This window comes from Elgaria multicarinata, chromosome 2 (assembly GCF_023053635.1).
Source record: "Elgaria multicarinata webbii isolate HBS135686 ecotype San Diego chromosome 2, rElgMul1.1.pri, whole genome shotgun sequence".
In the NCBI taxonomy this organism is placed as follows: Eukaryota; Metazoa; Chordata; class Lepidosauria; order Squamata; family Anguidae; genus Elgaria; species Elgaria multicarinata.
Window position 1 is genome coordinate 157,232,059 of NC_086172.1, and position 27,338 is coordinate 157,259,396.

The 27,338-nt window shown below is 39.8% G+C and overlaps 1 protein-coding gene across 1 annotated transcript in view; it reads right to left on the reverse strand.

Annotated features, from left to right (window-relative positions):
- The window catches only part of TRIP11 (thyroid hormone receptor interactor 11), a 61,501-nt gene that overhangs the window by 9,324 nt on the left and 24,839 nt on the right, over positions 1-27,338 (reverse strand). The window contains exons 10-19 of the mRNA XM_063117970.1: positions 23,138-26,149; positions 21,219-21,359; positions 20,935-21,128; positions 19,358-19,521; positions 19,070-19,173; positions 18,392-18,491; positions 9,474-9,555; positions 4,524-4,638; positions 3,574-3,699; positions 2,772-2,916 (exon numbers count right to left, since the gene is read on the reverse strand). Coding sequence (XP_062974040.1) covers positions 2,772-2,916; positions 3,574-3,699; positions 4,524-4,638; positions 9,474-9,555; positions 18,392-18,491; positions 19,070-19,173; positions 19,358-19,521; positions 20,935-21,128; positions 21,219-21,359; positions 23,138-26,149 — 4,183 coding nt within the window. The remainder of the gene's footprint in view (positions 1-2,771; positions 2,917-3,573; positions 3,700-4,523; positions 4,639-9,473; positions 9,556-18,391; positions 18,492-19,069; positions 19,174-19,357; positions 19,522-20,934; positions 21,129-21,218; positions 21,360-23,137; positions 26,150-27,338) is intronic.

Genomic DNA, 27,338 nt, shown 5'->3' on the forward strand with positions numbered 1-27,338 from the left:
TGGTTTAAACTAAACTCTAGCTTGCTAAATGGACCACACACATAATCCAGGATTTTAAGGGGACATTTACCACCTCTACCATCTACGATGCATTCATTACTTTCCTTTGCACTTTGAACTCTGCAGGCACTCACATGCGAATTTCACACAAACAGTGGTCTCTTGAAAATCAGTCACCTAAAAAATTCTGCAATGGTGTAGTGAACAATCACCAAATCATTGTGGCAAGATGCTGCACAAGAACGTTTGTTACATGGGGAAGCCTCCATGCCATTGCAATTCACTACTATCTTGTATAAACTAGGCCTTTATAAGATTTTCCGTCTTCAAAAATGTGAAAAGAAACTTACTTTCTTTTTAAAACAAAAGTCTCTCAGGAGTTAATAAATACCATGGCCACAGATAAATCTTTCATTCGCTGAGAGTGATCTGGGAACTATGTATTTATGTCTGTTAATCTATTCTAAATATTAAAAAAAAAAACTTACATACCCAAACAATTAAGGGATACAGAATTCATGTCTGGTTCTATAGGGCAACAATCCAGTTCCTGAATGGACAAAGTCCCTCCTAACTTTAGTCCAGACAAGAAAACTGGGTGCCTGCCAAACAAAATAGGGTACCTTCGCTATTATACCACAAGTGACAAGAGGACAAAAGGCATATAAAACAAATTTATTGAAAATATAAACTTTGAAAGATAAGCTTTCAGACTGGAAATTATCCAGCTTTAATGCAATGATTTAAATACAAACATTCTCAATTGCTAAACTTTAGAAACTACGTAGCAAGCAACGTTCTCTATGTAAAGGCATAGTTTCAAAGTTTTATTAAAAGTCATATTCTGCAGCTTTGTTTAACCCATCAGCATCATGCAACATTCTTTTGCTGCTTTGAAGTGAAGGACAAAGCTCATTGGCTTAAAGTCTGGTTCAGACAGTAAGGCCCAGTTCAAATGCCTTGGAAATGAAGGGCAAACCTTACAGTAAGGTTTTGATGAACAAATCCTGTCAGACTAATTTCATCTCATTTTTTGATAGGATAACCTCCCTTGTGGACTGTGGGAATGCTGTGGACGTCATATATCTTGACTTCAGCAAAGCTTTTGACAAAGTACCACATGACATTCTGATTAACAAACTAGCTAAAAGTGGGCTAGATGGAACAACTATTAGGTGGATTCACAGTTGGCTACAGAATCGGACTCAAAGAGTACTTATCAATGGAACTTTCTCAAACTGGGGAGAGGCAACGAGTGGGGTGCCGCAGGGCTCAGTCCTGGGCCCAGTGCTCTTCAACATTTTTATTAATGATTTGGACGAGGAGGTGCAGGGAACGCTGATCAAATATGCAGATGACACAAAATTGGGTGGGATAGCTAATACCCTGGAAGACAGAAACAAACTTCAAAGTGATCTTGATAGGCTGGAGTGCTGGGCTGAAAACAACAGAATGAAATTTAATAGGGATAAATGCCAAGTTCTACATTTAGGGAATAGAAACCAAATGCACAGTTACAAGATGGGGGATACTTGGCTCAGCAATACTACAAACGAGAAAGATCTTGGAATTGTTGTAGATCGCAAGCTGAATATGAGCCAACAGTGCAATATGGCTGCAAGAAAGGCAAATGCTATTTTGGGCTGCATTAATAGAAGTATAGCTTCCAAATCACGTGAGGTACTGGTTCCTCTCTATTCGGCCCTGGTTAGGCCTCATCTAGAGTATTGTGTCCAGTTCTGGGCTCCACAATTCAAGAAGGATGCAGACAAGCTGGAGCGTGTTCAGAAGAGGGCAACCAGGATGATCAGAGGTCTAGAAACAAAGCCCTATGAAGAGAGACTGAAAGAACTGGGCATGTTTAGCCTGGAGAAGAGAAGATTGAGGGGAGACATGATAGCACTCTTCAAATACTTAAAAGGTTGTCACACAGAGGAGGGCCAGGATCTCTTCTCGATCCTCCCAGAGTGCAGGACACGGAATAACGGGCTCAAGTTAAAGGAAGCCAGATTCCAGCTGGACATCAGGAAAAACTTCCTGGCTGTTAGAGCAGTGTGACGGTGGAATCAGTTACCTAGGGAGGTTGTGGGCTCTCCCACACTAGAGGCCTTCAAGAGGCAGCTGGACAACCATCTGTCAGGGATGCTTTAGGGTGGATTCCTGCATTGAGCAGGGGGTTGGACTTGATGGCCTTGTAGGCCCCTTCCAACTCTGCTATTCTATGATTCTATGATGTAAAGATATGCTAGGGTTCCATGAGAACTCTGGTGTATCATGTTCAAGCAGTGCGCTGACACATGTTTCCCAATTATTCCCGCTTGGCTGTTTCTACAAATGGGAGTGGCTAACCAAACCACAGAATTTCCATCCATGGTTATGTGCAAACCAGGGACTGTGGCTTGTCTCTTCCCAGAGAAGCCAGAGTCATAAGCCAACAACAAACCATGTCATGAGATGATAACTGATTTTGTGCTATGCTAACAGGCTTTAAACATGCAAAAATATGCCCAGCTGTAATTGAGCATATAATTTTTCTAAATTAAAAAACACTTCTCTCAGCACTTTCTGTGCAACCAATACAGCCTTGAAAATCCAATGTGCGAGTGACACAAGTCATTGCTCAAATCCAACGTTTCATATCTTATTGTTTTATATAGTATAATTTTATCTGTACGCCACCCTGAGATCCTAGTGATATAGGGTGGGATACAAATGTTTTAAATAAATAAATAAATAATAAATAAAAGACATTACTATCTACAAAACATTACCTGCCATGTTGCTGGAAGAACTAATATTGGGTCTGTCAATTCCTGTTGCTCCTAAAGGTTTCATGTCATGAACAGAGAGTTTCGGTGGAGGAAGAGTTGGACGTGATTCTGTTTCAAGGAACTTCACAAATAGTTCTGAGAAAGACTGAAAAGGTACACACTCATGAAACCAAAGCAAACAACACTTTTGGAAATACACAATCCATATTTGGCTCATCAATTCAAGATGGCATAATGGTGATAAAAAAAAAGTTATTAATACCAAAAATAAAATAAAAAAATAGCTTGATGATCTAGACTCGAGCAAGGCTAATAGCTCTGGGAGCTATAAATGAATAAATAAAGTTTAACATAAGCAAGTCATATGACACCACCACTAAGGTTAAGGCAATCTGGTAGTGGATACCTAAGAACCATAGCTCCTGATTGATTTAAGTGCAAGCCCTAATGAGGGTATTTACAGCTTTCAGTTATCAGATTATGTCATGCATGGCTTTAAAGGCCTGACAGGGCAAACTAGCTACGAGATGAGACTTTGTCACCCTGGTAAGAACAAGCAAAAAGAGCTCTTGGGCAAAACGCTGTATAGAGGCATTTATTACAGGGGGTGGTGGTATTAAGGAACACCTGAAAATCCAAAAGTGGGAAACACTTACGTATGGGAAACAGAAATTATAAGCCACAAATGCTGATGTGGAAATAAAAACACCTTCAAAACCAAGAGTAATGACCTAGGTTGTCAACATTTATAATATGTAAGTCCTATATTTTCCAACTTAAGCAGCAAATGCAAAATACTTACACTATTGAAAATTGATTGATGGGTTGGTCTCAGAGGTGTATTGGGGACACTCTTTGATCCAGCAGCTCCTCCACCAAACCATCCTGTCATCCATCGAGTAACGGCTTTTTGATCTTCTGACAATAACTAGAGAGCAATTTAAACCAAAAGAAAAGGTTATAATCCATTCTCAATCATGGTCATTATCCGCATCCGCTTTTTAGGGCAAGACCTTCACAAAATGACGTACGAAAAGGAATTACACAAGATAGAGTTGGGCCCATCAGGTAAATATACCATTACAAAGAGGAAAACTGAAGTGAATCACAAAAGCTATTCAGAGGGGAGCAGAATTTCTAGTGATATGAATGTGGTGCTTTTCTTGAATATACACGAGCAGAATAAATCATGCAGCAGAGAATGGAAATTGTATAATTTATACAGAATTTACATGGTTTGCTGCTTCTTATCACACATAGCCTAGCATGTTATACAATACCTTACAAAATGCCCTGTCCCCTTATTAGAAGTCTTACATCAGAATACAAAAACTAGGACAGTAGTGATCTATTGTATTGAAGGGAACTCTAATTCATTTTTACTAATGAACAAGTCAAAATGTGTTTATAAAATTTGACCTGGATAAACAGTTCAGCAATACCAAAAAACATACATATTGAGAAAGCTAGTTTCAAATAGGCAATGAAGAATAAGTTTGTAAGAATCTTGTGACCCATAGCAATTAAGACAAGTTTCTTCCTTCTAGGGCATGATCTCTTAGAAGAAAGGGACATATTTCCATTGATTTTATATTATTAAAATAAGGGCAACCATCACAAAATGCTTAAAAAATATATGGCTTGTTCCACTTGGAATGGACTGCCTGTCCATTATGTACAATCCAGCAGAGGAAGAAAACGTGCTAGTGTATTGACATTGTCACAGAGAAAAAATAGACACATGAGAATTACCTCTTCTAGTTCATCCTTTTCTATTCCCAGAATACTCCCCATTAGCCTTAGCACTTCATGGCGCTTCGTTTTTGGAGTATGGAAATGCCCAATGAAAAGATTTCTCATTAAGACCCTGCAAATGTGGAGACAAATGCAAATATCACTTCAGATTGCCAATAATAAAGAAAAGTGGGAGAGGGGGGAACCGCAAGGCAATTGCCTTGGTATGACTCCGCATCCCTCCTAGAATCATAGAATAGTAGAGTTGGAAGGGGCCTATAAGGCCATTGAGTCCAACCCCCTGCTCAATGCAGGAATCCACCCTAAAGCATACCTGACAGATGGTTGTCCAGCTGCCTCTTGAAGGCCTCTAGTGTGGGAGAGCCCTAATACTGTTCTTAAGTGGTAAGCAATATAAATAATAATGTATAGGCATTACAAGAGACATTTTCTAGATTAAGGGGCTATGACTTGGAGGAATTTGGAAGCTAAGTTTACATTTATTGGTAACCAAGGATCAAGATGAATGTCTTTTCCTAAACTATTTTGTGCCAAGCACACACTTGGCACAGTGCATGTCTTCTATTTCTGCTCTTTACTTCTGGCACACGATCATCTGCATGATACAGAACTGTCTGTACAGAGAGGGGGATGTCCTGTGGAGTGCAACTGGATCTGTGAATGGAAAAGCTAGTGTACGGCACAGGAATGAACTAGATTATCTATTGTTTTATCTACTAGGTTATCTACTATTTTAGTCAGTCAATCAATCAAGTTGGCTTAAAAGCAGTAGTTATGAAGGGAAAGAACATGTTTTTTTTTTATGGACCAAGCTATTCTGAAGCTCCCCTTATTTCAATAAGGTTTACTTCTAAAGGAATCTACAGAGATTCAGCCTTATACCCTGGTTTGAAGTGCCTAGTATGATGGTCTTGCCTTGGTAGTTGGGCAGACTTTTTCTTGCAAGCTGACTCCAAGATTAAGGTGAGGACCAGTAATGACACCAGTACACAAGAGAGCTGTAAGCTTCCATTTAACTCCTCCTTGTCTTGCTGCCAAAGTGGGCGGAGTGGGAAATGGCAGGCACCAATTTAAAAGGTGCTCCGCCTCTTTTAGGTTTTCCAGCCTGCAGTTTGCAGTTTGAAGAGCAGCTGCAATTTAGCTCAGCAGAGAAGCTATTGAGCAACATTGATTGGTTTGTTTGAATTTCAGCATCTGCTCCGCCTCTTTTAGGTTTTCCAGCCTCCAGTTTGCAGTTTGCAGTTTGAAGAGCAGCTGCAATTTAGCTCAGCAGAGAAGCTATTGAGCAACATTGATTGGTTTGTTTGAATTTCAGCATCTGCTCCGCCTCTTTCAGGTTTTCCAGCCTCCAGTTTGCAGTTTGCAGTTTGAAGAGCAGCTGCAATTTAGCTCAGCAGAGAAGCTATTGAGCAACATTGATTGGTTTGTTTGAATTTCAGCATCTGCTCCACCTCTTTTAGGTTTTCCAGCCTCCAGTTTGCTGGAGGCGCGAGCCGAAGGGCGAGAGCACAAGGGCTCTCGGCCTGAGGCTCTCTGCCGTGGGCGCGAAGCCGGTCAAGCGGAACTTCTACTCCGGAGGAAAAACCCCAGCTGCGGTCTGGTCGCTGCTACTTTCTGACTCAGGACACAATCTTCTCATTTTCTCCTCATATCTGTTCCTTATGGCTCATTCCAATTTTGTCTCTCCCAACTTAGTTCCTATTCGGTGTCTCCCCTCTTCTCAGCTGCCTTTTTCGTGTTCCTTATGGAACTGTCGCTCTGTTGCTTCTAAGGCCCCTGTCATTCAGGACTTGGTTATCTCTAGGTCTCTCCACCTCCTTGCTCTTACTGAAACCTGGCTTCCTGCCCATGATACCGCCATCTCTGCTGCCCTCTCTCTTGGAGGACTCTCTTTCTCTCACACTAGTCGCCCAGAGGGTCGGTGGTGGTGGTGTGGGTCTTTTATTATCTAGTTTGTGCCAGTTCCAGCCTCTTTCCATTCCACCGTCACATTGGTTTTCCTCCTTTGAGGTACATGTGGTGAGGCTTTTCGCTCCATTGCGACTGCGGATTGCAGTTCTGTACCGCCCCCCAGGCTCGTCCTCAAAATTTATCTCTGATTTTGATTCGTGGCTGTCCTTTTTCCTCTCTGATAACTGTCCTACTCTTATTTTGGGTGACTTCAATATTCATGTGGATGACCCTCAAGACGCTGCAGCTCTACGATTTCACTCATTATCTTCCTCTTATGATCTTAAGCTTTGGTCTGATGTACCCACACATTCCCTCGGACACTGTCTGGATCTTGTTCTCACTCGGAATTGCTCTGTTTTGGACTTTTCTACTGCTCACTTTCCGTTGTCAGATCATCACCTAGTTTCTTTCAATATTACTCATAATCCTCCTCCTTCACGTCCCGCTTCTCGCTCTTGTCGTGACTTGCAATCTATCAATTATGAGGCTTTTTCTCAGTCTCTAGCCTCCTCTCTTCCCTCTGTCTTTTCGGCTGTCTCCTTGGACTCAGCTGTCTCCTTTAATTCCTCCTTATCTTCAACTCTTGATAATCTTGCTCCATCTACAACTCGGATAGTTCGCCCTTCTCAACCCCAACCGTGGCTCACCTCTTTCCTCTGCTACCTTCGCTCTTGTTCCCGGGCAGCTGAACGCCTTTGGCGTAGGACCAGGGACTGGGCGGACTTTGTCCATTACAAATTTGTACTCTCCTCTTTCTCTTCTGCCATTTCATTGGCCAAACAGCAGTATTACTCAACGTTGATCCAGTCAAATGCTAGGCATCCTCAGCGGCTCTTTGCATCCTTCAATTCTCTTCTGAAGCCTAATCCACCATCTCTCCCCGCCTCTCTGTCTGCTAATAACTTTGCCTCTTTTTTCAATGCTAAAATCCAAACTATTCGCTCTGATCTTGTCAGCTCTGCTCCTCTTCCAGTTCCTGTTCCTCATCTGTCAGTTCCTCCTGCAAATTTCTCTGCGTTTCCTTCGATCTTAGCTGATGAACTGTCTACAATACTGTGCTCTTCGAAGCCTTCCACTTGTTCTCGTGATCCGATTCCTTCTCGCATCTTTATTAATCTTATCCCTGCTATCTTCCCTTCCTTGCTTCATATTATTAATTTTTCTCTGTCCTCTGGTTCATTTCCTTCTGCTTTTAAAAATGCTACTCTCAAGAAACCTACTCTTGATAGGCTATCTCTGTCTAACTACCGACCTGTCTCTTTGTTGCCGTTTGTTTCAAAGATCCTGGAGCGTGTGGTCTACTCTCGTTGTCTTGATTTTCTTTCTAGTAACTCTGCTCTGGATCCTTTTCAATCTGGATTCCGTCCTTTGCATTCCACTGAAACAGCCCTTACTAAGATTACCAATGATCTTCTTACTGCCAAGTCTAAAGGCCATTACTCCGTTCTTATTCTCCTTGACCTAACTGCAGCCTTTGACACGGTTGATCATGATCTTCTTTTAGATTCCCTTCATGACCTTGGATTTTGTGGCTCTGTCTATAACTGGTTTGCCTCCTATGTAGCGGGTCGCTCTTTCAGCGTGTTGGCTAATGGCAGCTCGTCTTCTTCTTTTCCCCTTTCAGTAGGGGTTCCCCAAGGCTCGGTGCTTGGTCCGTTGTTGTTTTCTTTATACATGTTGCCCTTGGGTAATCTTATTCAATCTCATGGCCTCCAATATCATCTGTATGCTGATGATACACAATTATATCTTTCATCTCCGGATCTTTCTCCTGCTGTTCACGATCGTATCTCGGCATGTCTTTCAGATATCTCAGCTTGGTTGCTTCATTGTCGTTTGAAACTTAATATGGCAAAGACTGAATTGCTTGTTTTTCCTCCTAAACCTTCTCCTCATCTCTCATTCTCTCTTACTGTCAATGAGGTTACGCTTACTCCGGTCAAGGAAGCTCGTAGTCTTGGCTTTATATTTGATTCCTCGCTCTCCTTTATTCCTCATATTGAGGCAGTAGCTAAATCCTGTCGTTTTTTCCTGTATAATATTGCCAGGATTCGATCATTTTTGTCTGTCTCTTCTGCCAAGACTCTTGTTCATGCATTGGTTATTTCTCGGTTGGACTACTGCAACCTTCCTCTCACTGGCCTTCCTTTTTCTCACATCAGTCCGTTGGTTTCTGTTCACCACTCTGCTGCTAAGATCATCTTCTTGGCTCGCCGCTCTGACCATGTAACTCCACTTCTGAAATCTTTTCATTGGCTTCCAATTCACTTCAGAATCCAATATAAACTTCTCCTGTTGACCTACAAAGCTTTTCACTGTCTAGCTCCTTCCTATCTCTCCTCTCTCATCTCACACTATTGCCCCGCTCATGCTCTTCGCTCCTCTGATGCCATGTTTCTCGCCTGCCCAAGGGTCTCTACTTCCCTTGCTCGGCTTCGTCCATTTTCTTCTGCTGCCCCTTATGCCTGGAACGCTCTTCCAGAGCATTTGAGAACTACAAGTTCAACCGCAGCTTTTAAAGCTCAGCTAAAAACTTTTCTTTTTCCTAAAGCTTTTAAAACTTGCTTTTGTTCTGACTTTATACTGTTAGTTTTACCCTACCCAGTGCCTGTTTACCCTACCCTGTGCCTGTTTGCTTTCTCTTCCCCTCCTTATTGTTTTATCATGGTTTTATTAGAATGTAAGCCTATGCGGCAGGGTCTATTTACTGTTTAACTCTGTACAGCACCATCTACATTGATGGTGCTATATAAATAAATAATAATAATAATAAGAGAAAGGTTCTAAAATGGGCTCACTTAATTAGGGCCAATTACTAAAAACCATTCAGAAGGTCTTTAATTAATTGGTGTGATCTATTAAATATTGCAGCTTTAACAAACACTATTTTAAAAAATAATAGACGTCACGGCCACTTATTTTAGCATAACAAACTTGTGCTACTTTTCAAAATAAAGTTTACATTCTAAAATAAACTTTGAAAAAACCACTCACTTGTCTACTTTTCCTTCTGTGCTGTTTATAAGGTTCATTAGTTTATTTTGTGCATCTTCTAACATTTCCTTTTGAATTTCACCTATAGAAATAAATTACATTTCACTGTAATAAGTAGACAATAAACAAAGCAGATGAACTCACAGAGTGTCCTATTAAAAGATTCTGTCAAAAGCATGTATACTGCAGAAATGGGTTTAGTACCACTTTTACTCTTATTCTTGTGAATAAGCATGATGCTAACTTAGCCCTGGCCATATTTTTCCATACTCAAATGGCAAAACCTGAGATTATACTATGGACTATGTTTCCAAGCTTTTATTGATGCAATAAAGGCAAAGCAAGGATTATAGGAAGTTGCTCATTTTTTTGTGGTCTGAAGCAATCTGCCCAAAATTCCATCCACCCAATGGAAATGGATTATAAATTGGCACAAGACAAATACTGCATTGGAGTATCTCTTTCAGAGAACGATGACACATGTGGAAAAACCTTTACTAGAGTGAATACCTTTCAATTTCTTTTCAAATGTCTGTCACAATATTCTGACACAGAGCGGAAAGCTAGCCAATGCCTAGACAACGGGATATAAATCCACAATGCAAGGCTAGGGAAGCCGTTCTGCCTTGGTTAAATTAGATAAAGATGAGAAAGCTAGGCCCCTACACTTAATAAACCCCATGAATATAGTAGGACCAACTAAACAAATTTAGGATGGCATTGGAAAATTCCTTGTAAACATCAATATCCTTCACCTCATTTGAGAGACATCATTCAAGATGGAACACAAAACTGAAAAGGGAGAGGCACTGAATGCATGAACAAGCATGAGAGAAACTGTTCACAAAGTGCCAAAGAAATTTATTCGTGCCCAATGCATTTCGGAACTGAGTTCCTTCTTCTCCATTACCTTTGAGTGGAGATTCACCATTTGAGAAGGAAAAGATTTTAAAAAGGATCAGCAGTATAAAATAAGCATGATATGCAAATAAGAAGCTTTTAAACAAACAAGACATCTAATTATTCAACAAAAAATGGAGAAGGCAAATCAGACTGAAACAATGAACATAGAATTGTCCTATTTTTTCATTAAATATAAAAGACATTTCAAAAGAGAAATCCGTTAGAATGTCAGAGTAGGATTGGAGAGACCCAGGCTCAAATTTCTATGCTATCATGAATGTCTTTTTGGGCAACCTTGGGCCAGTCCTTTCAGGGTAATTGTAAGGAGAAAATCGGTGGACTGGGGTGGGAGGATGAGAGGAACCAGGCACACCGTACTGAGCTCTTTGCAGGAAAGGAAGAATAAAAATGAAATGAAAAACAAAGAAACAGGTTGTCCTGTTAATATATTATTTCCTTCTATAAAAGTATCAGCTACAGTTTGATATAAAATATCTAAAATAAATTACAAAGATGGAATTTTAATCTAGTTGTGTAATCTTTCCCCCCAGCCCATCTTATTTGGCCATATAATTTGCTTTTATAATACTTTACTAAATGGGTATAAAAACAACTGAAGAGAGCTAAATTTCATCATGGACTCCTGTAGACTAGACATGTACAATATTGTCCTGCAATTTGTTAACCATTTAAGGAAATTCAAAAACCTGCATCTGGTGTGTCTTATGTTTTTCCATTAATATAATTTCTCCTGCCAAAAAAATCCATTTAAAAAACCTTCAGCAGTTTGATCCAACAAATCTGTGTCTGGGAATGTATCTGGCCACTGTTCAAAAGGACGTTATATGTTTTCTTGTGTAAATAACATCTTTTGAATACAGTCTCCTTTATTTGAAGGGAAAAATAACTAGCTAACGGCTTGCCATGCCTGATGAGTGGTAGGGGAGGAGAGTTGCAATCCCATACACAAACCTACTCAACATTCTCCCATCTACAATTCGTGCTAAAATTGTGCTCTAGAGAAAAGCTCTTATACTTGCCAAGATCTTGACCATCACTGTTGGGTTAACCACACATGGAGGCGGGAAGGAAGGATTCTTTCTCCACCCCTACCCATCAATCCTCTCCACAAGTGGTGAAGCAAGCCTCGTTTTCCCCACTACTACAATGGCAACAGTCATAATGAAGAATGGGAGAAACTGAAGGTGGAGAGTTCTGTCCCCAGCTATCCCAGACCTTCATTCATCACTGAAGCCTTTGCCACAGAAATAGCCAGATTAGCTTTTCCAAAACTAGTCTTACCCTCTGTTCACCCCAAACTAACCATGGCCTTCAAGAACTAAGAAAAATAGTAACATCAGAAACATAATTCCCTTTTATCTTGGCAGGGTAGTTAGAGCATTTCTCCTTCCCCCTCATTGCTGAGGTGGCTCATTTCACTCAGTGCTGAGGTGGTTGGTAGGTTTTGCCTCTATTACAATACTGTCCTCCAGCTATAGTGCTTTATTTTCTCCCATAGGAATAAATGGCAGCAATTGAGTTTTATGTTTCAAAGTCATGACATACATTCTGAGACACTACTTGGATAGGGGCTAAACCTGCCCATTGTCCTGATAATCTCAGTTTCTGGAGTGAGAAGCATGTCTTGTTCACCTCCCAGACTAAAGCCCACTTACTTTCTCTTACAGAGCTCAGTGGCACCACTGAGACCTGCCAGTCCTTATCTGCATAACCCTGCCTAGTGTTCCAGTTCTTATTCATACTAAAGTCTGACAGAATGCTGGCAAAGCATGTCAGAGAGACAGAGAATGAATGCTGGAAACTGGCTATTTAGTACATAGTTATCCAGCTTAAGCACTATTACAAAGGGCAAAGCAGAAGGTTCAAGAGTAATGTCCTTTTTGTGGCTTTTGAATCCTAAATGTTTATTATCTCATTTATAATCTGGTAGAATTTTGAAGCTTACCAAGAGACAGATCCATCCTGCTTTCAGCTCACCTCAGACTCTGACAAATTAAATGAATATTCCAAATTCCTAGTCATCCTAGGGTGACTAGGAATGGACTCCTTCCACTATTTTAATACAGAAGAGCAGCTAAACATTTGATCTGTCTTTATTAATTGCCTGTTATTATTATTATTATTATTATTATTATTATTATTTATTTATATAGCACCATCAATGTACATGGTGCTGTACAGATAACACAGTAAATAGCAAGACCCTGCCGCATAGGCTTACAATCTAATAAGTTGTAGTAAACAATAAAGAGGGAAGGAGAATGCAAACAGGCACAGGGAAGTGTAAACAGGCACCGGCTAGGGAGAAGCTAACAGTATAGAGTCAGAACAAACTCAATATTTGAAGGCTATAGGGAAAAGAAAAGTTTTTAGCTGAGTTTTAAAAGCAGTGATTGAGTTTGTAGTTCTCAAGTGTTCTGGAAGAGCGTTCCAGGCGTAAGGGGCAGCAGAAGAAAAAGGACGAAGCCGAGTAAGGGAAGTGGAGGTCCTAGGGCAGGCGAGAAGCATGGCATCAGAGGAGCGGAGAGCACGAGCGGGGCGATAGTGTGAGATGAGAGAGGAGAGATAGGCAGGAGCTAGGCCGTGAAGAGCTTTGAAGGTCAGCAGGAGAAGTTTGTATTGGATTCTGGAGTGAATTGGAAGCCAATGAAGAGATTTCAGAAGCCTGTTCAAATAATGATTAAGTATGTTTACAGCATTCACTTTATTAGAATGAAAAAGAATTTTGGTTTTCCCCTCCATAATTTAATGTCTTGCTTTCAGTGTCCTTCAGTTCCAGTACTTTCAGTTCTTTCTACAGCTACTGTTTTTTCTAGACCAATTCTTCCCATGAGCTTTACAGAGCCAGATCACATGGAGGGTCTGTCCCACAATCCTGAAGCAAACATGATGGAGTTATATTTCCCTATATAATACTGCCTCCTTTGTCAGTGACCTTTGTCACTGATAATGCCTTGGGTTCCTGTTTGGAGGTGAATATGGCTGCAGGTGTAGCCAGCGGTATGTAAGAGCTGTTTTACTATGCTGTTACATTTGCCATCAACTGCTGCAAGGCAAGCAACTTACTTAATTATGGTGTAATTTGTTAGCAAGGGCCCTCACGTGTGCCCTTGTTAACAAATTATACCATAATGAAATAACGTAAACTGCAACCTACACTGTAGTTTCATTGAATATTTGACTGGTCAACTGACAATATTTGACTGGTCAGCCGAACAGTTTGCCAACCCTAACATAGTATACTGATTACAACAAGGCTATAAAAATTTAAAACAAGTTGTGTCTGCCAATTCCAACAGAGCAATTCAAAAGGGTAAAATGGGCATGAACATGTAAGCACACTGAAACTTGTCTGGCTGCAGAATGCAATGTGTGCTTTGCGTGATATTATCATCCTGTGAAAGTACAGAATGCAAACACACAGCTGGAATTTAGAGCAACATTAGAGCAACAGTTCCTCGTGCAGTGGTTGCTGATCTACTGTGGCTAAATTTCTTTACATCCCCAACCGCCTCACTGATCCCAAACATTATTTTCCTATCTAACGGTAAAAGCAGCTGCAGAAGCTACTACTGAAAGAGGAAGGAGAAATCCTTTATCCTTCTTTGCTAAACACGACTCAGACATTGGATGGATCCTTAAAGGTTTTGTATTGTTTTCAACTAACTGTAAGCTGCTTGAATTTCCCATTCTAACTAGTAACCAGGATTTTAAAAGTCTTTAAAAAATTAACGAGACACTCCCCCTTAAAGGGCACAGTAAGCAACCAGACAATGCTGCTGTGAGTAAACTGCAGAGTATAGGAAGGCAGTCTGGCTTCTTTCTTGCTGTGTTCTCTCCTATTTATTTATTATTTATGTATTTATTTATTACATTTCTATACCCCGCAATAGCCAGAGCTCTCTGGGTGGTTCACAAATCTCCTGACAAATTTGCAATCTCAGACACTGTTTGAGATGGCCAACTTCAAATTTAAAGAACAAGATCTATTTGGAATGTTGTGATGGGCTCTAATTGTCACCAGCACTGAGCCATCAGCAATAAGGCAGGCTAAAAACTGAAACTAAAATAAATTTCTTAATGCTCATAACAACCAATCTAAGCATACTGGCAAACCCTATGAAACCTTCATCACTCAAATCTATTATTGTGTCTCCATTCTGACCCTTGATACTTTCATGTTATGGGGAGTTTATTCTTTGGTCTGTGAGAGCCAGTGCGGTATAGTGCTCAGAGTGTTGGATTGGGATGTGGGAAATCTGGGTACTATTCCCACTCAGCCATGAGGGTTAGGGCCAGTCACTGTCTCTCAGCCTAACCTACCTCATAGGGTTGTTGTGAGGATAAAATGGAGAGGAGGAAGACCATGTACTTCCTTGGGTTCCTTGCGAGAAGAAAAAGGTAGGATATAAATGTAATTAAAAACAACAACATTATGGATACAGCAGCAGCCACTTCACAAAGGTCAGCTCACATACCTTAGGTGATTGTACAGGGGAGCATCTCATGTGTGAATCAATCCTCATTAATATACATGTGGTGTTACCATTAGGTTGTTGCCTGTCACTCAGAAACATTCAGAAGAGCAGGTAACATCAATTTCTACTAGCTGAAACCCAGCAGGATTCTTAGAATTTGTGTGTGTGTGTGTGTGTGTGTGTGTAAATTCGATGTCTAATTGACCATCAGAGTCCAAAGAAATAACTTCCATAACAAGAAAATATCAAAGGTCAAAATGGAGATGCAATAATAGATGTGAGTGATGAAGGTTATTATGCTTGGATTGGCTGATGCTACCGATTTTTCACTCAAGAGACTTCAACATCATATTGAGTGGCCACTATGAGAAGGAACCATTAAGGCACATCTATGTTATGAATAATTATCTCCCTAAAAACAACCTTAAATATATTTCACTAAAATGGAAGTCTCTATTAAAATGCTTGGACTGTTCTGTGAAGAAACTATTAATTTCAAATTGGTTTATGAAAAGAAAGGCGACCTTCAAAGCTGTTCCTTGTATATTTAATTTTAAGTTCTGCCACACAGCAAAAACTATTATCTCTTTTTTAATGTTTTTCCTGGCAAAACTTTCTGCTGTCTGGCCAAGTTATGTGTTAAATAAAATACATTATAACAGCATTTAATCAACACTTTTGAGTGCTTAATCCAAAAAAGGCTATGTTGTAAGCAAGCACACTATGCAATACAGGGGTACGCAACCTGGTACTCTCCAGTTGTGTTGGACAATTCCCATAAGCCCCTCCAGCATGGTCAATCGTCAGCGATTATCCAAGTTATAGTTCAACACATCTGGAGAGCTTATCCTAGCTGCAAAATATATTTACTACTTATATGAATCAGACTCAAAGAGTGCTTATCAATGGTACTTTCTCAAGCTGGGGGGAGGTAACGAATTGGATGCCGCAGGGCTCAATCCTGGGCCCAGTGCTCTTCAACATTTTTATTAATTATTTAGATGAGGAGGTGCAGGGAATGCTTATCAAATTTGCAGATGACGCAAAATGGGGTGGAATAGCTAATACCCTGGAAGTCAGAGACAAATTTCAAAGTGATCTTGATAGGCTGGAGTGCTGGGCTGAAAACAACAGAATGAAACTGACTAATGCCAAGTTCTATACTTAGGAAAAAGAAATCAAATGTACAGTTACAAGATGGGGGATACTTGGCTCAGCAATACTACAAGGGAGAAGGATCTTGGAATTGTTGTAGATCACAAGCTGAATATGAGCCAGTGTGATGTGGCTGCAAAAAAGGCAAATGCTATTTTGGGATGTATTAACAGAAGTATAGCTTCCGAATTGCGTGAGGTACTGGTTTTCCTCTATTTGGATCTGGTTAGGCCTCATCTTGAGTACTGCATCCAGTTCTGGCCACCACACTTCAAGGATGCAGAAAAGTTGGAGGGGGTTCACAGGAGGGCAACAAGAATGATCAGGGTTCTGGAATCAAAGCCCTATGAGGAGAGACTGAAAGAACTGGGCATGTTTATCCTGGGGAAGAGAAGACTGAGGGGAGACATGATAGCACTCTTCAAGTATTTGAAAGGTTGTCACACAGAGGAGGTCCAGGATCTCTTCCTGATCATCCCAGAGGGCAAGACATGGAATAATGGTCTCAAGTTACAGGAAGCCATAATCTGTCTGGATACTAGGAAAAACTTCCTGACTGTATGACAATGGAACGAATGACCTAGGGGGGTAATGGGCTCTCCCACCCTAGAGGCATTCAAGAGGCAGCTGGACGGCCATCTGTCAGGGATGCTTTAAGGTGGATTCCTGCATTGAGCAGGGGGTTGGACTTGATGGCCTTATAGGTACCTTTCAACCCTAGTATTCTATGTTCTAAGACACAGATGTGAAGGACAATACCTTAACTTACTATTCCAACGCTCATTGGTGTGTAAGTACTTTGGTGTGCAAGTACTAATATCACGAGGTTTCTCAGGAGTGGAAAGGAAGAACACTTCATTGTGAATCTATAGTAATTAGCATTTACACTATGATTTAAGGTATTGAAAGTACTTCATACATATTATCTCAACAATCTTTAAAACCCTGCAAGGTAGGGCATTTTTATTACAATCCCCACTTTATTGCCTGTTTTTACTGTCCTCATAGTTTGTACAACCATTCAAAAAAAGTACTAGACATTAAAGAAGCTTATTACAACAGTGAGTTGGCAGCAAAGAGTGTGTATCATCAAGTAGATGTTGCAAAGATAGCAAGACAGATGTAGAGCAACCACTAGAGAAAAAGTGAGTCAAGCCAGAGTATGCAAATCAGGAAGTCATGGCAGCTCCTCAGCCTCCCTCCTTCCCTCCCCTGAAAGCACACATGTGCGCACACACACACACACGGCAGTATGCCTTGGGAAAATATCCAGACACAGCAGTTCACCTTCCCTCATCTTCAAATACACATTGCTTCAGCCTGCTTATTCTGGCAATGACCATTTTTCTTTTGGAAAGGAGGTTCCATCAGGGTAGCTTCAATCTTCCAGACAGACACGTTGCACTACTTCCACTTAGTTAAACGAGCAATTTAAAAATGAGAACTTTGAAATCTATTGATTCATTATTATATTGGATGCAAAAGGTGCTGCGTGTGAACAAAAAGGTACTTCCGCTTGTGCAAGGTGCCCCCCACATTCAACTGATTCCCCATTGCAGCCCTCTGAGTCCCAACAGATTGGCACAGGGTGTTGCAGTGAGAAGAAAGGGCCAGATAACCTTCTTGCATAGGATTCAACCCAATGGATTTTTATCCAACCAGCTAAATGCATTTCATTGCAATATCCTTGAATTTTGACACAATTAATTCAAGCAGTCCCAATGGAGAAATGTTTTGGGTGTGAACAAATATGTTTGCAACATAGAGCAACTGCCCTTTGCTGCAAGGTTTTTAAACTGCTTTATCTCAGCTAGAAGTCACGAAGAATTTCTGAAATTTGGTCAGATAGTACGTCCCCAAAAGGTTGATTGACCCATGCCAAATTTCCTACAGGAAGAATAAATTGTCTCGATTTTATGAAAAATGTTCATGAGTTATGATACAGTGCTGGAGAAAACCATTCATTCACCTTAACCACAGAGCTGCTCCTGCGGTTCCATAATGAAAAACAGATGCTGTCTAGAGAAATGTTAAGAATCCAGGATAGAGGACATTTCAGGTTATATCCAATGATGTCCTTCCATCAGTGCAACAGTTCCTGCTGGCAGACCAAATTTCCCCTCTCCCCTGCAGGTCCCTGTATGCCCTCCCTCAAACTGATTTGGGGGACATGCAGGGGGTGGAAGGAGGGGAGGGGAATCTCCCACTGTGCGAATGGCATAATGTTGGATTTAGTCCTTCATTCTTCAATCACCATATTCAGCATATTATGTGATCACTGAAGTACTGTGGCATAAAAGGAAACCCCCGTACCTAAACAAAACTTCTATTTGTTTGCAAAAAAATTAAAGAATCTGTTACCTTGCTTCTTAAGCCCCTCAATTTGTTCCTCTTTGAGATCCAGCTGTTCTGTTAGTCTTGATGCAGAATCTAGCGCTGCATTTGCTTCCTCTAACCTTTCCTACAAGATGAGGTAGATCATTATCGCGACAATTTGCTGTGATAACATATCTATCAATATACCAAGAAACAAGGCTCAGTTTAAAATCTCTCCTGTTTCAGCCAATTGAACTACAGAGGCAAGTTAGGCCAAATATTCTATAAATAGCCTCTGAAGGAAAGTATTCAGTGGCATGATCAGGTACATTCCATCCCAAATCCTTTCCTTCACTTTCTATTCTTATCCTTCTGCCAGGACCGTTCAATGATATGAAAGCCTATTGTAGGTCTGCTGGGGAGTTTCTGCGAGGTTTTTTTAAAACCCTGAAATAACCCCCACCAGCTCAGTTTGCACAACACGACAACTCCCAGTTGGGTGTTGCATATTCATAATATTCATAGCTGGCAAGTGCCACAGTTCCTCAAGAGTTAATTAACCCACAGTGGGCTAAGGTGTCATGTGAACCAGCCCAGTCCCTTCTTCCCTACATCACATTCCACTCCACCCCACCCCACCTTCCTACCATTGCTGGGGTTGTTTCCTGTGCCAACTTCACCAACCCAAAATTAAGGCTGTATTACAGAACCAGTTCAACCTACCTGCAATGAAACCACTTTATCTTCTAGCTGTTCTACTTTTCTCTTCCATTCTGCAGACTGCCGTTGGTGTTTCTGTAGCTCAGCTGAATACATGGCTTTTTCTTCTAAAAATAAATATGTACACTTGACTTATCGGCTTTTATTTTGTCAAAGGGACTTCAGTTGTTAAAGTAAGATGTTTGAGAGAATAACTCATTTGAAAGATTTTACTACTAAAATAACATATTTTTAGATGAACAGAAGATATCCAGGGCAATCTTCACATTATATATGAGAGAGTGAACTTACCCCTTTGAAATTGCTCTAGCACCATCTGTAGGTTGGTCAGCGACAAAGCATATTGTTTCACTTGGTCTTGTGAAATTGTCAGCTGAAGCACAGTTTCGTCTCTCTGCCTAGTAACAAGGTCCAATTGCTCTTGCAAGGATTCCACCTGCATACTAGCCTGATGGCTTCAAGTAAAATGTACACAATCAGTCATCCAGGTTATAAAAAAATCTCACTCTTGCAGGCCCTGTATATTTAGACTCTAGATAGTTGGCAGTTTCAAAATGAAACATGAAAACAGCTGCTGTAAAAATTCTTTACAGGAAGGGTAGTTTAAACTTTTTTTAAGTTAAAAAATGCTAATCATCTCCCCAGCAGAGAAGAAAAGGCTGTTGTTAGAAGAACAAATCATTTTATTCTGGAAGCAATTCTGGTTATATAAACAGGTATTTGCCTTTCACCATGTACACTGATGGTGCTATATAAATAAATAAATAAATAATAATAATAATAATAATAATAATAATAATAATAATAAGAAAATGAGTGTGTGTTGTTTTTTAAATGACCTAACTTAGCAGAAATGCCAGTTCTCAGTACAGGTTGTGGTCTTATGAAATATGAAAAATATTATGAGATATAAAGACAACAAGTGCTTCCTGATACATTTCCTTCCAGGGGAGCCCTACCCACTTTCCCCTGCTGCCCAGCTGATCAGCCATTAGCAGGGCATTGGGGAAAATGGCTGTTCCCCACCCTGCTAAGCAGTATGGGGCCAGTGATTCTGGCTGCATTGGGATTGTTCTAGAGTGGAGGCTTTAACCAGACAGCCCACCCACCCCCGGCAATCCCAGCCTAAAATGTTTCTCTTTGCCATGTATTAATATGTCAATATTCTTATTAGATATATTAAGAACATAAGAAGAGCCATACTGGATCAGACCAAAGGTCCATCTAGTCCAGCACTCTATTCACACAGTGGCCAACCACTATCGGCCAGGACCCACAAGCAGGATATGGTGTAAGAGCACTCTCCCACCCATGTTCCCCAGCAACCAGTGTATATAGGTTTACTGCCTCTGATAGTGGAGGCTAGTGTATACTAGTCATAACCATTACGACTAGTATACACTAGTACACATTGATAGCCTTGACTATCTAGTTGACAATTTCAGGACTTTCCGTTACATTCAACTCTGGTTTAGTTTCTGTCACTCCATTTCTTTTTTCCTATTTTTAGGCATTATCCTAATTATAACTTATTCTGGGCAAGTTGCACAACTGAAACCACCAGCATTTTCTAATTTCTCTCTTTTTAAATTGAAGTGAGAGAGTCACGAAAGCAGAAAGCGATATATATGGTAAGAAGGTACAAGTGGACTCTATGTTTAGTTTAAAGATCTGAAAAGGCTGAATGTTGTTACACAGTGATGTCTGGATTATATTGAACCATCATCCGGCTGACAATTTCATTACTCTCTGAAAGAGAGCAAAGGAAGAGACACCAGTGCCAATAGGATATGTTGACAGGACACTATTAAATTATTTTAAAGTGATCCTCCAACAAAACTAGTTGCTGACCAAGACAAAGTATTTACCTGGCATTTTCCACCGCAGTTGATGAAGACTGCAGCTTTTCCTCCAAAACCTGGACTTTCTTTTTAAGCTTAGTTTCCCGATCTTCAGCTGCTAAAGCTTCACGTGTGGAAGTGTCTTCCCTTTCCAAAAGGTGGTTGCGTAATCTCTCCAATTCTTGATTGAGACGCTGCTCCTTATCACGCAAGTATTGCGCCTGCATGTAAATGAAGTCATATTTTCTCAGCATTGCTCTCTTTGCCCTCATCTGCACACACTTTCTCACTCCCTTATTTTCATCTCATACCTCATTCTGTAGGGCACTAGTCTCCATTTGTTTCTGCTTGAGTGCCAACATGACTCGATCTCTCTCTTGTTGAAAAGCAACAGCCTTTTCTTGCATTGACTTGGCTTCATTTAACAGCTGGTTCAGCTCCCCTGCCTTTCCCTTTCAAAAATGAAAATAAAGAGAATTTACGCATGTTTAAAGGTTTTCCATTCTCTTACGTTAAAGGAAGGCACTGAAGTTGTTATTTCTTTCTTGCCAAATAGATGGAGCTACATGTTTCCTAGAATGTTTATTATCTAGGTCATATGGATTAATTAGAGTGGCATATGCCATGTAAGAAAATAGGTGAAAACAGAGGCCGCAATATACGACACAACCACCTTGTACCACTTCATCTTTTCCTACGTGAAAAGCATTATGTGTAGGAAATAACATGCAAGATGTACGTAGATCATCATGTGCAACAATTGTGCAGGCATGTATTAATGACAGCTCATAATAAAAGTGTGTATACATGTTGGGAAATTACAGTTATCTGAGGCTTCACAGTAGATGTACTAACAGTGAATTGCATTGTGTCACAGCTGTTCACATATAACAATCTAAATATTTCCCATGAATATATTTAAGGGAAAGGGTAGCTAGACAGTATTCAAGTATTATAGCAACATTTTAATAATAATAATAATAATAATAATAATAATAATAATAATAATAATAATGCATTTCTATACTGCTCCATAGACGAAGCTCTCTGGGTGATTTACAATAATTCATAAAAATAAAAAATACAACATAATGATAAAAAATTAACACAGAAAAATGAAAAATAATATTTTATGCACTAGCCTGCAAAAAATAAAATTTAAATGCATTAGTCTCTGTCCCTCCTGCAGCATCACACTGCTTTTCTACACTGGGCATGGAGGTTTCCATGTTGGGCGCACCTGTCTGCATAGAATTCTTTGTTGCCTATGGATACCAGGCTAGTGCTTCATTACAAGGATATATTACAGAGCGCTTGACAGACAGGCAAAGCCAGTACAGTTGAGGAACAGAATTCAGGTTGATATAAAGACCATCAACTAGAATAAATATGTTTAAAGTTATGCCAGGTCATTTTTCAGTGGTCTAAATAAACAATAGTCTTGTATCAATACTTTAAAATTCCTAGAGACTACATATCTTATACAGGTTCTCAGAGGAGTATTTAATTCCCCAATCACACATATTCAGTTTGATAAAAAAAACCTACTGAATTCAGTAGGACTTAGTTCCAAGCAAGTATGTTTTGAGTTAGAATGAAAAATCTATTCTTTAACCAGACATGGACTGGGGATACCAAGGTTAAAACTCTGCTCAGCCCCCAAGGAGATCACTGGGTGACCCTGAGCTAGTCATTATCTCTTATCTCAGAGGTTTCTGTTAAAGATCAAGTGGGGCAAACTAATATTCATGTTTTTTGCTCCTTGGAGGAAGGGCGTACATAAATGTAAGAGAGGAACTAAGGCTGGCAACCCTGTGCACACTTATATGGGAGTAAGCCCAACTGAACCCAGTAGGACTTATGTCTAAATAAATGTGCATAGGATTTGCATTGCAAGTCATATATTCTCTTGAATTAGTATTTTTTCCAGTTAACACATTTTACAGTGTAAAATATATGAAACTTTAAAAACAAACGGTGACTGATCAACAGATCTGCGCCAATCCCTTATTTTCAGCTCCTGAAAAGTATAGGGAATGTTTGTCAGACATTTCTTAAACAAGGAAGTTTAGAACAATGAAATTTGACCTCATTCCCAGAATCCTGCATTTGAAATTGAAATCTTGCACCAGATTGCTAAAATATGAATTGCATGGCAAAATGGCAGCCACATCTCTTTTCCCCCTTTGACTTTGAACGACGACAACAAAAGGAATTCAACATCACACACCTGTTCTCTCTCTTTCAACAGTTTTTCAAACGTCAGAGCCTTCTCCTTCATGGAATGCGATTCAAATTCCTTCTCCCTCAACATCATTGAAAACTGCATGTTAGTCTCCTGTAGAGCTCGGAATTCTGTTTCTTTTTCCTGGCATCTTGCCACTATTTTGTCATTTTCTTCTTTCAATTTACGGACGTCCATTTCTAAAATAAGAGTTCTCTCCTTCAGGTTAGTTACACCTTGCTTCAGCAGCTCATTTTCGTTCTCTTTATTACTGAGATTTTCACTTAGAGAAAGTAACTGGTCACTTTTTGATTTTATTAGCAGGTCTTTTTCCCTGAGTGACTTCTGCAAGACATCGCATTTCTCCTTCAAGTGCTTTATCTCAAAATGAGACTCCTCTTGACCTTTTCTTTCTATCTCAGATGATGCAGCCATAGAATCAGACAGCCTCTGATTATTTTCCTGCAGAGTTTGGATAGTTGCATCTTTCTCCTGCAATGTTTTCTTCAAGCGCTCCAGTTCCTCATTTGGTGGTTTGGAGTCACTTGTGAGCATCTGAGAAGAAGCATTCCTGGGAATGTCTAATGGTTGTCCACCAGTAGAAGAGGTTACTGGCAAAGATGGTGTTACTATATCAAGCTTGCCCAGAATAATATCCCTGGTACTATTAAGCTCTCCTATGCTATGCTGAACTTGTGCTAATTCTTGGCTAAATGTTTTCAGCTTTTTCTCATTCTGTTCATAACTATGGATTAAGCCATTATACTCAATCTGTAACTGAGAATTGTTCTCGCTATCAGTGGAAATCTGTGCCTGAAGCCTTTGTAGTTCTTCTTGGAGATGAGCTGATTCATGTTTCATATTCTGGACGGTGGTCAGTACTTGTTTCTTCCACTCTTCCATTTTCTTCACTTGCTGTTTCAATTTGTCACGTTCCTGTAAAAGCTCCTCAAATTGATTGCTATTAATTCCTCCTACCTCATTGCCTGTACCCATGTTGGACGTCTGGAGGACAGTCAATAATGTTTGGCATTTTTGACTTAACGCATCAATCTCAATATCCTTCTCTCGAATAATACGGGACAAGTTTTTAATTGTTTCCCGGGACATATCCTGACTGCTGCTTTCAAATTCACTGGCTAGTTTTTGGTTTTCTTCCTGCAGCTTCTTCAGAGCTGCTTCGTTAGCTGCTACAATATCCATCATCTTATGATAATCTGTTTTTAACTGACTGTTTTCTCTAGTCTTCTCACTAAGAACTGCCAGCACTTGCTCTCTTTCCATGGCATAGGCTTGTAGTTGTTGCTGAAGGTAAAGAACATCCTGCCTATACGCTGGAGAGGAAACCCTTGCATGAAGAGCTTGTATCTCTAAGTTTTTCTCTTGGATGATCTGTGTAAGTTTTCCAACTTCATCTTTGGATAACTGATCAATTTGTCTACTTAGCAAGACATTCTTTTCATTTAGATGCTTGATCTCCATTTCTCTCTCCTTGATACCTTTTACCAGCCTTTCAATTTCAGCTTTAGATAAGTCATGCTTCTCATTCCCATTTTCACCATTAAGTGTCTGGACTTTAGTTTCTTGAAAGAGATAAGAAGGGTCTGGTTGAATGACTGTTGTTTGATTGTGTAACTGGGTTTTAATTTGTTCTACTGCTCTGTGTAGGCTTTTTATTTCCTCATCCTTCTCCAAGCATACCTGCTTGTGTGCAATGTTCATTTGTTCATGCTGAAATTTGGACTCTTCAACCTCCTTTTTATACTCCTGTAGGGACTGCTGAAGTTGGGCCATTTTCTGATTTTGATCGTCAAGTGTCCTTTTGTTAAGTTTCACCTCTTCTTCAAGATTATTTTTAAGTATAGTTAATTGTGTTATTTCTGCTTCAAGTTCATTGATGATATCTAGAGTTTTGGGCTCAGCCAAAGGGGGTGACCGACTTTGCTGGTCTTTTAGTCGTTCAATTTCTTCTTTCAAATGATTGTTCTCTTCTTTCATGCCTGAAAGGCTTTTCTCTTTTTCTTCTAAATGTTGTTTTAAAAGTTCAAATCTTTTGGAATCCTTAATATAATCTTCATTTTGCTGCTCCAGTTCAGAAGCCCTGGTTTTAAATTTTTCAACAAACACCTCTCTCTCTTTTATGAGCTCCGTCAGTTGTTTTTGCCCTGCTAAGCTAGTTGTTAACATCTCTTTAGTTTCCTCATGGTCAGATTCCATCTGTTCAATGTTTCTCTTGAGTTCTGCTATCTCAAAGTCTCTCTCTTGATTGAGTTTAACTAAGCGTTCATATTCAAACTGTAACGCAGAAGTATCCATGTTACGTACATTTGACAGCTCATCAATGGTTTGTTCATACTTGTGAGACTGTTCTAACAATCGGCTTTCAGCCTGGCATAGTTCATTTTCTAATCGCCCATTTTCTATTTTCAAAGCTTCCACCATGGTATCTTTTTCTAAAGCAATCTTATTCTTCTCACTATTAGCTTCTTGCAACTGCTGTTTAAGTTCTTCACATGCTGTATGAAGCGTTTCCTTTTCTATTTGGAGTTCCAAAATAGATTTCTCCAAGTCTGCATTCATTAATTTATTTTCTGAAATTTGCTCATTCAGATTTGAAATTTCTACTTCTTTTTCTCTGGTTGAATGTTCTTGATAACGACTGGTTAGCTCATTTTGGAGCACAGAAAGTTCTTCTTCTTTTTGTGTTAGATTTTTCTTTAATTCTATCACTTCCTGTTTATTTTTGGAACTATATTGCTGGGATGATTTTAGCTGTTCTTTTAACTCTTTTATTTTATTTTCCAGGTGTTGCTTAGTCATATGCAAGTCATTAAGTGTAAATGTACATTGATTCAATTTTTCTCTCTGGCCTTCCATCTCCTTGCTCATTTCTAGCCTCTCAGCTTCTAGCTTAGATGTTTTTCTTTTTTCAGAATCGATTTCCAGTTTTAGCTGGTTGATAGCATTAGTAGCTTCTGCATTCTGTTTTGCTAGCTGTTCTTTTAACATAATCATATGCTAAAATAAAAACAAACAAATGTCAAAATAGTAAAGAAATCCCATTAGTTCATGATAAATCAGTAGTTTGAATTCTAAAGCATTTAGAAAAGTTTAAAAAAATAATTTTTGGACTATCCTATCTTGATAGTCAGCAGCTTTTGAAGTCCGAGGCTGCCGAGTATACAACGCATGGTGCCATTTTCCTTAGATGGGCAGTTCCACCTGTCTAGGCGCAGCTTCGAGGAGGAAGGAAGTTAGAATGTGCATAGGAAGCTGCATAAGGCACCTTCCATGGTCTTCTCCCCTCTCTGCCCCCTTTTCACCTCTCCACACTCTGTTTCCGAGCACAGAGAGGTAACTGGCATGGCAAGAACCACGCCAACTATAAGGGGGCAGGAAGAGCGGTTTCTGGGCTCCAAGGTCAGTGCCCTGGTTCTGACCTCGGATCCCAGTAACTGATAAATCCTATGTCCTCCAGAAGCTGTCTAGGAGACATAGGATTGCACACTTGGTATATGTTTTTTTTAAAAAACCTGTAGGTATGACATTGTTGTATTAAGCACAATGTCAAACAGCACTTAGCTTCATCATATAAATGTAAACAGTTCAAACAAGGATCCACAATCCTTTGGCATTAATGCATTTTACTACTCTCCTGTGGTTAGAACCATTCATCTCCTGACAAGCAGATGAGTGGCAAATTGGATTTTGGTGCTTCTGGCTTCCTGAGTTTCAGTGCCTACCAACTCATGATATTGAAGCCATCCTAGGTGTGTGTCCTGGGCATTCAGAGCCAAGAAAGCACAGTCTTCGACTTCAACTTCTAGTCCCTGATTTTGAGTATAGAAATGATTTAGCTTTTCTGGAACATCTAAAGAAGCCTACTGAAAATCTGCTAATTCACTTCCCTCAAAGATATATAAGATGCTAATTCACTTCCCTCAAAGATATATAAGATGCCTTGTTATGAAATGCAAAATGAAAAGCCAATTAGAAATAATTAAGAATTTAGAGATGAGAATAAGTAAAATGTTGTGACTATATTAAGAGACACACAAAGAAAATTCATAATAAACTCTGGATAAATTTATTAAACTAATTCTGAAAGTGGTCTGGATAATTTCTATAAAGAATTTTGAATTAAAGTCCTATCAGTCGGGGTCAAAAGGTACTTTGAGTAAAGATACAGTTTTATATGAATCTAGCT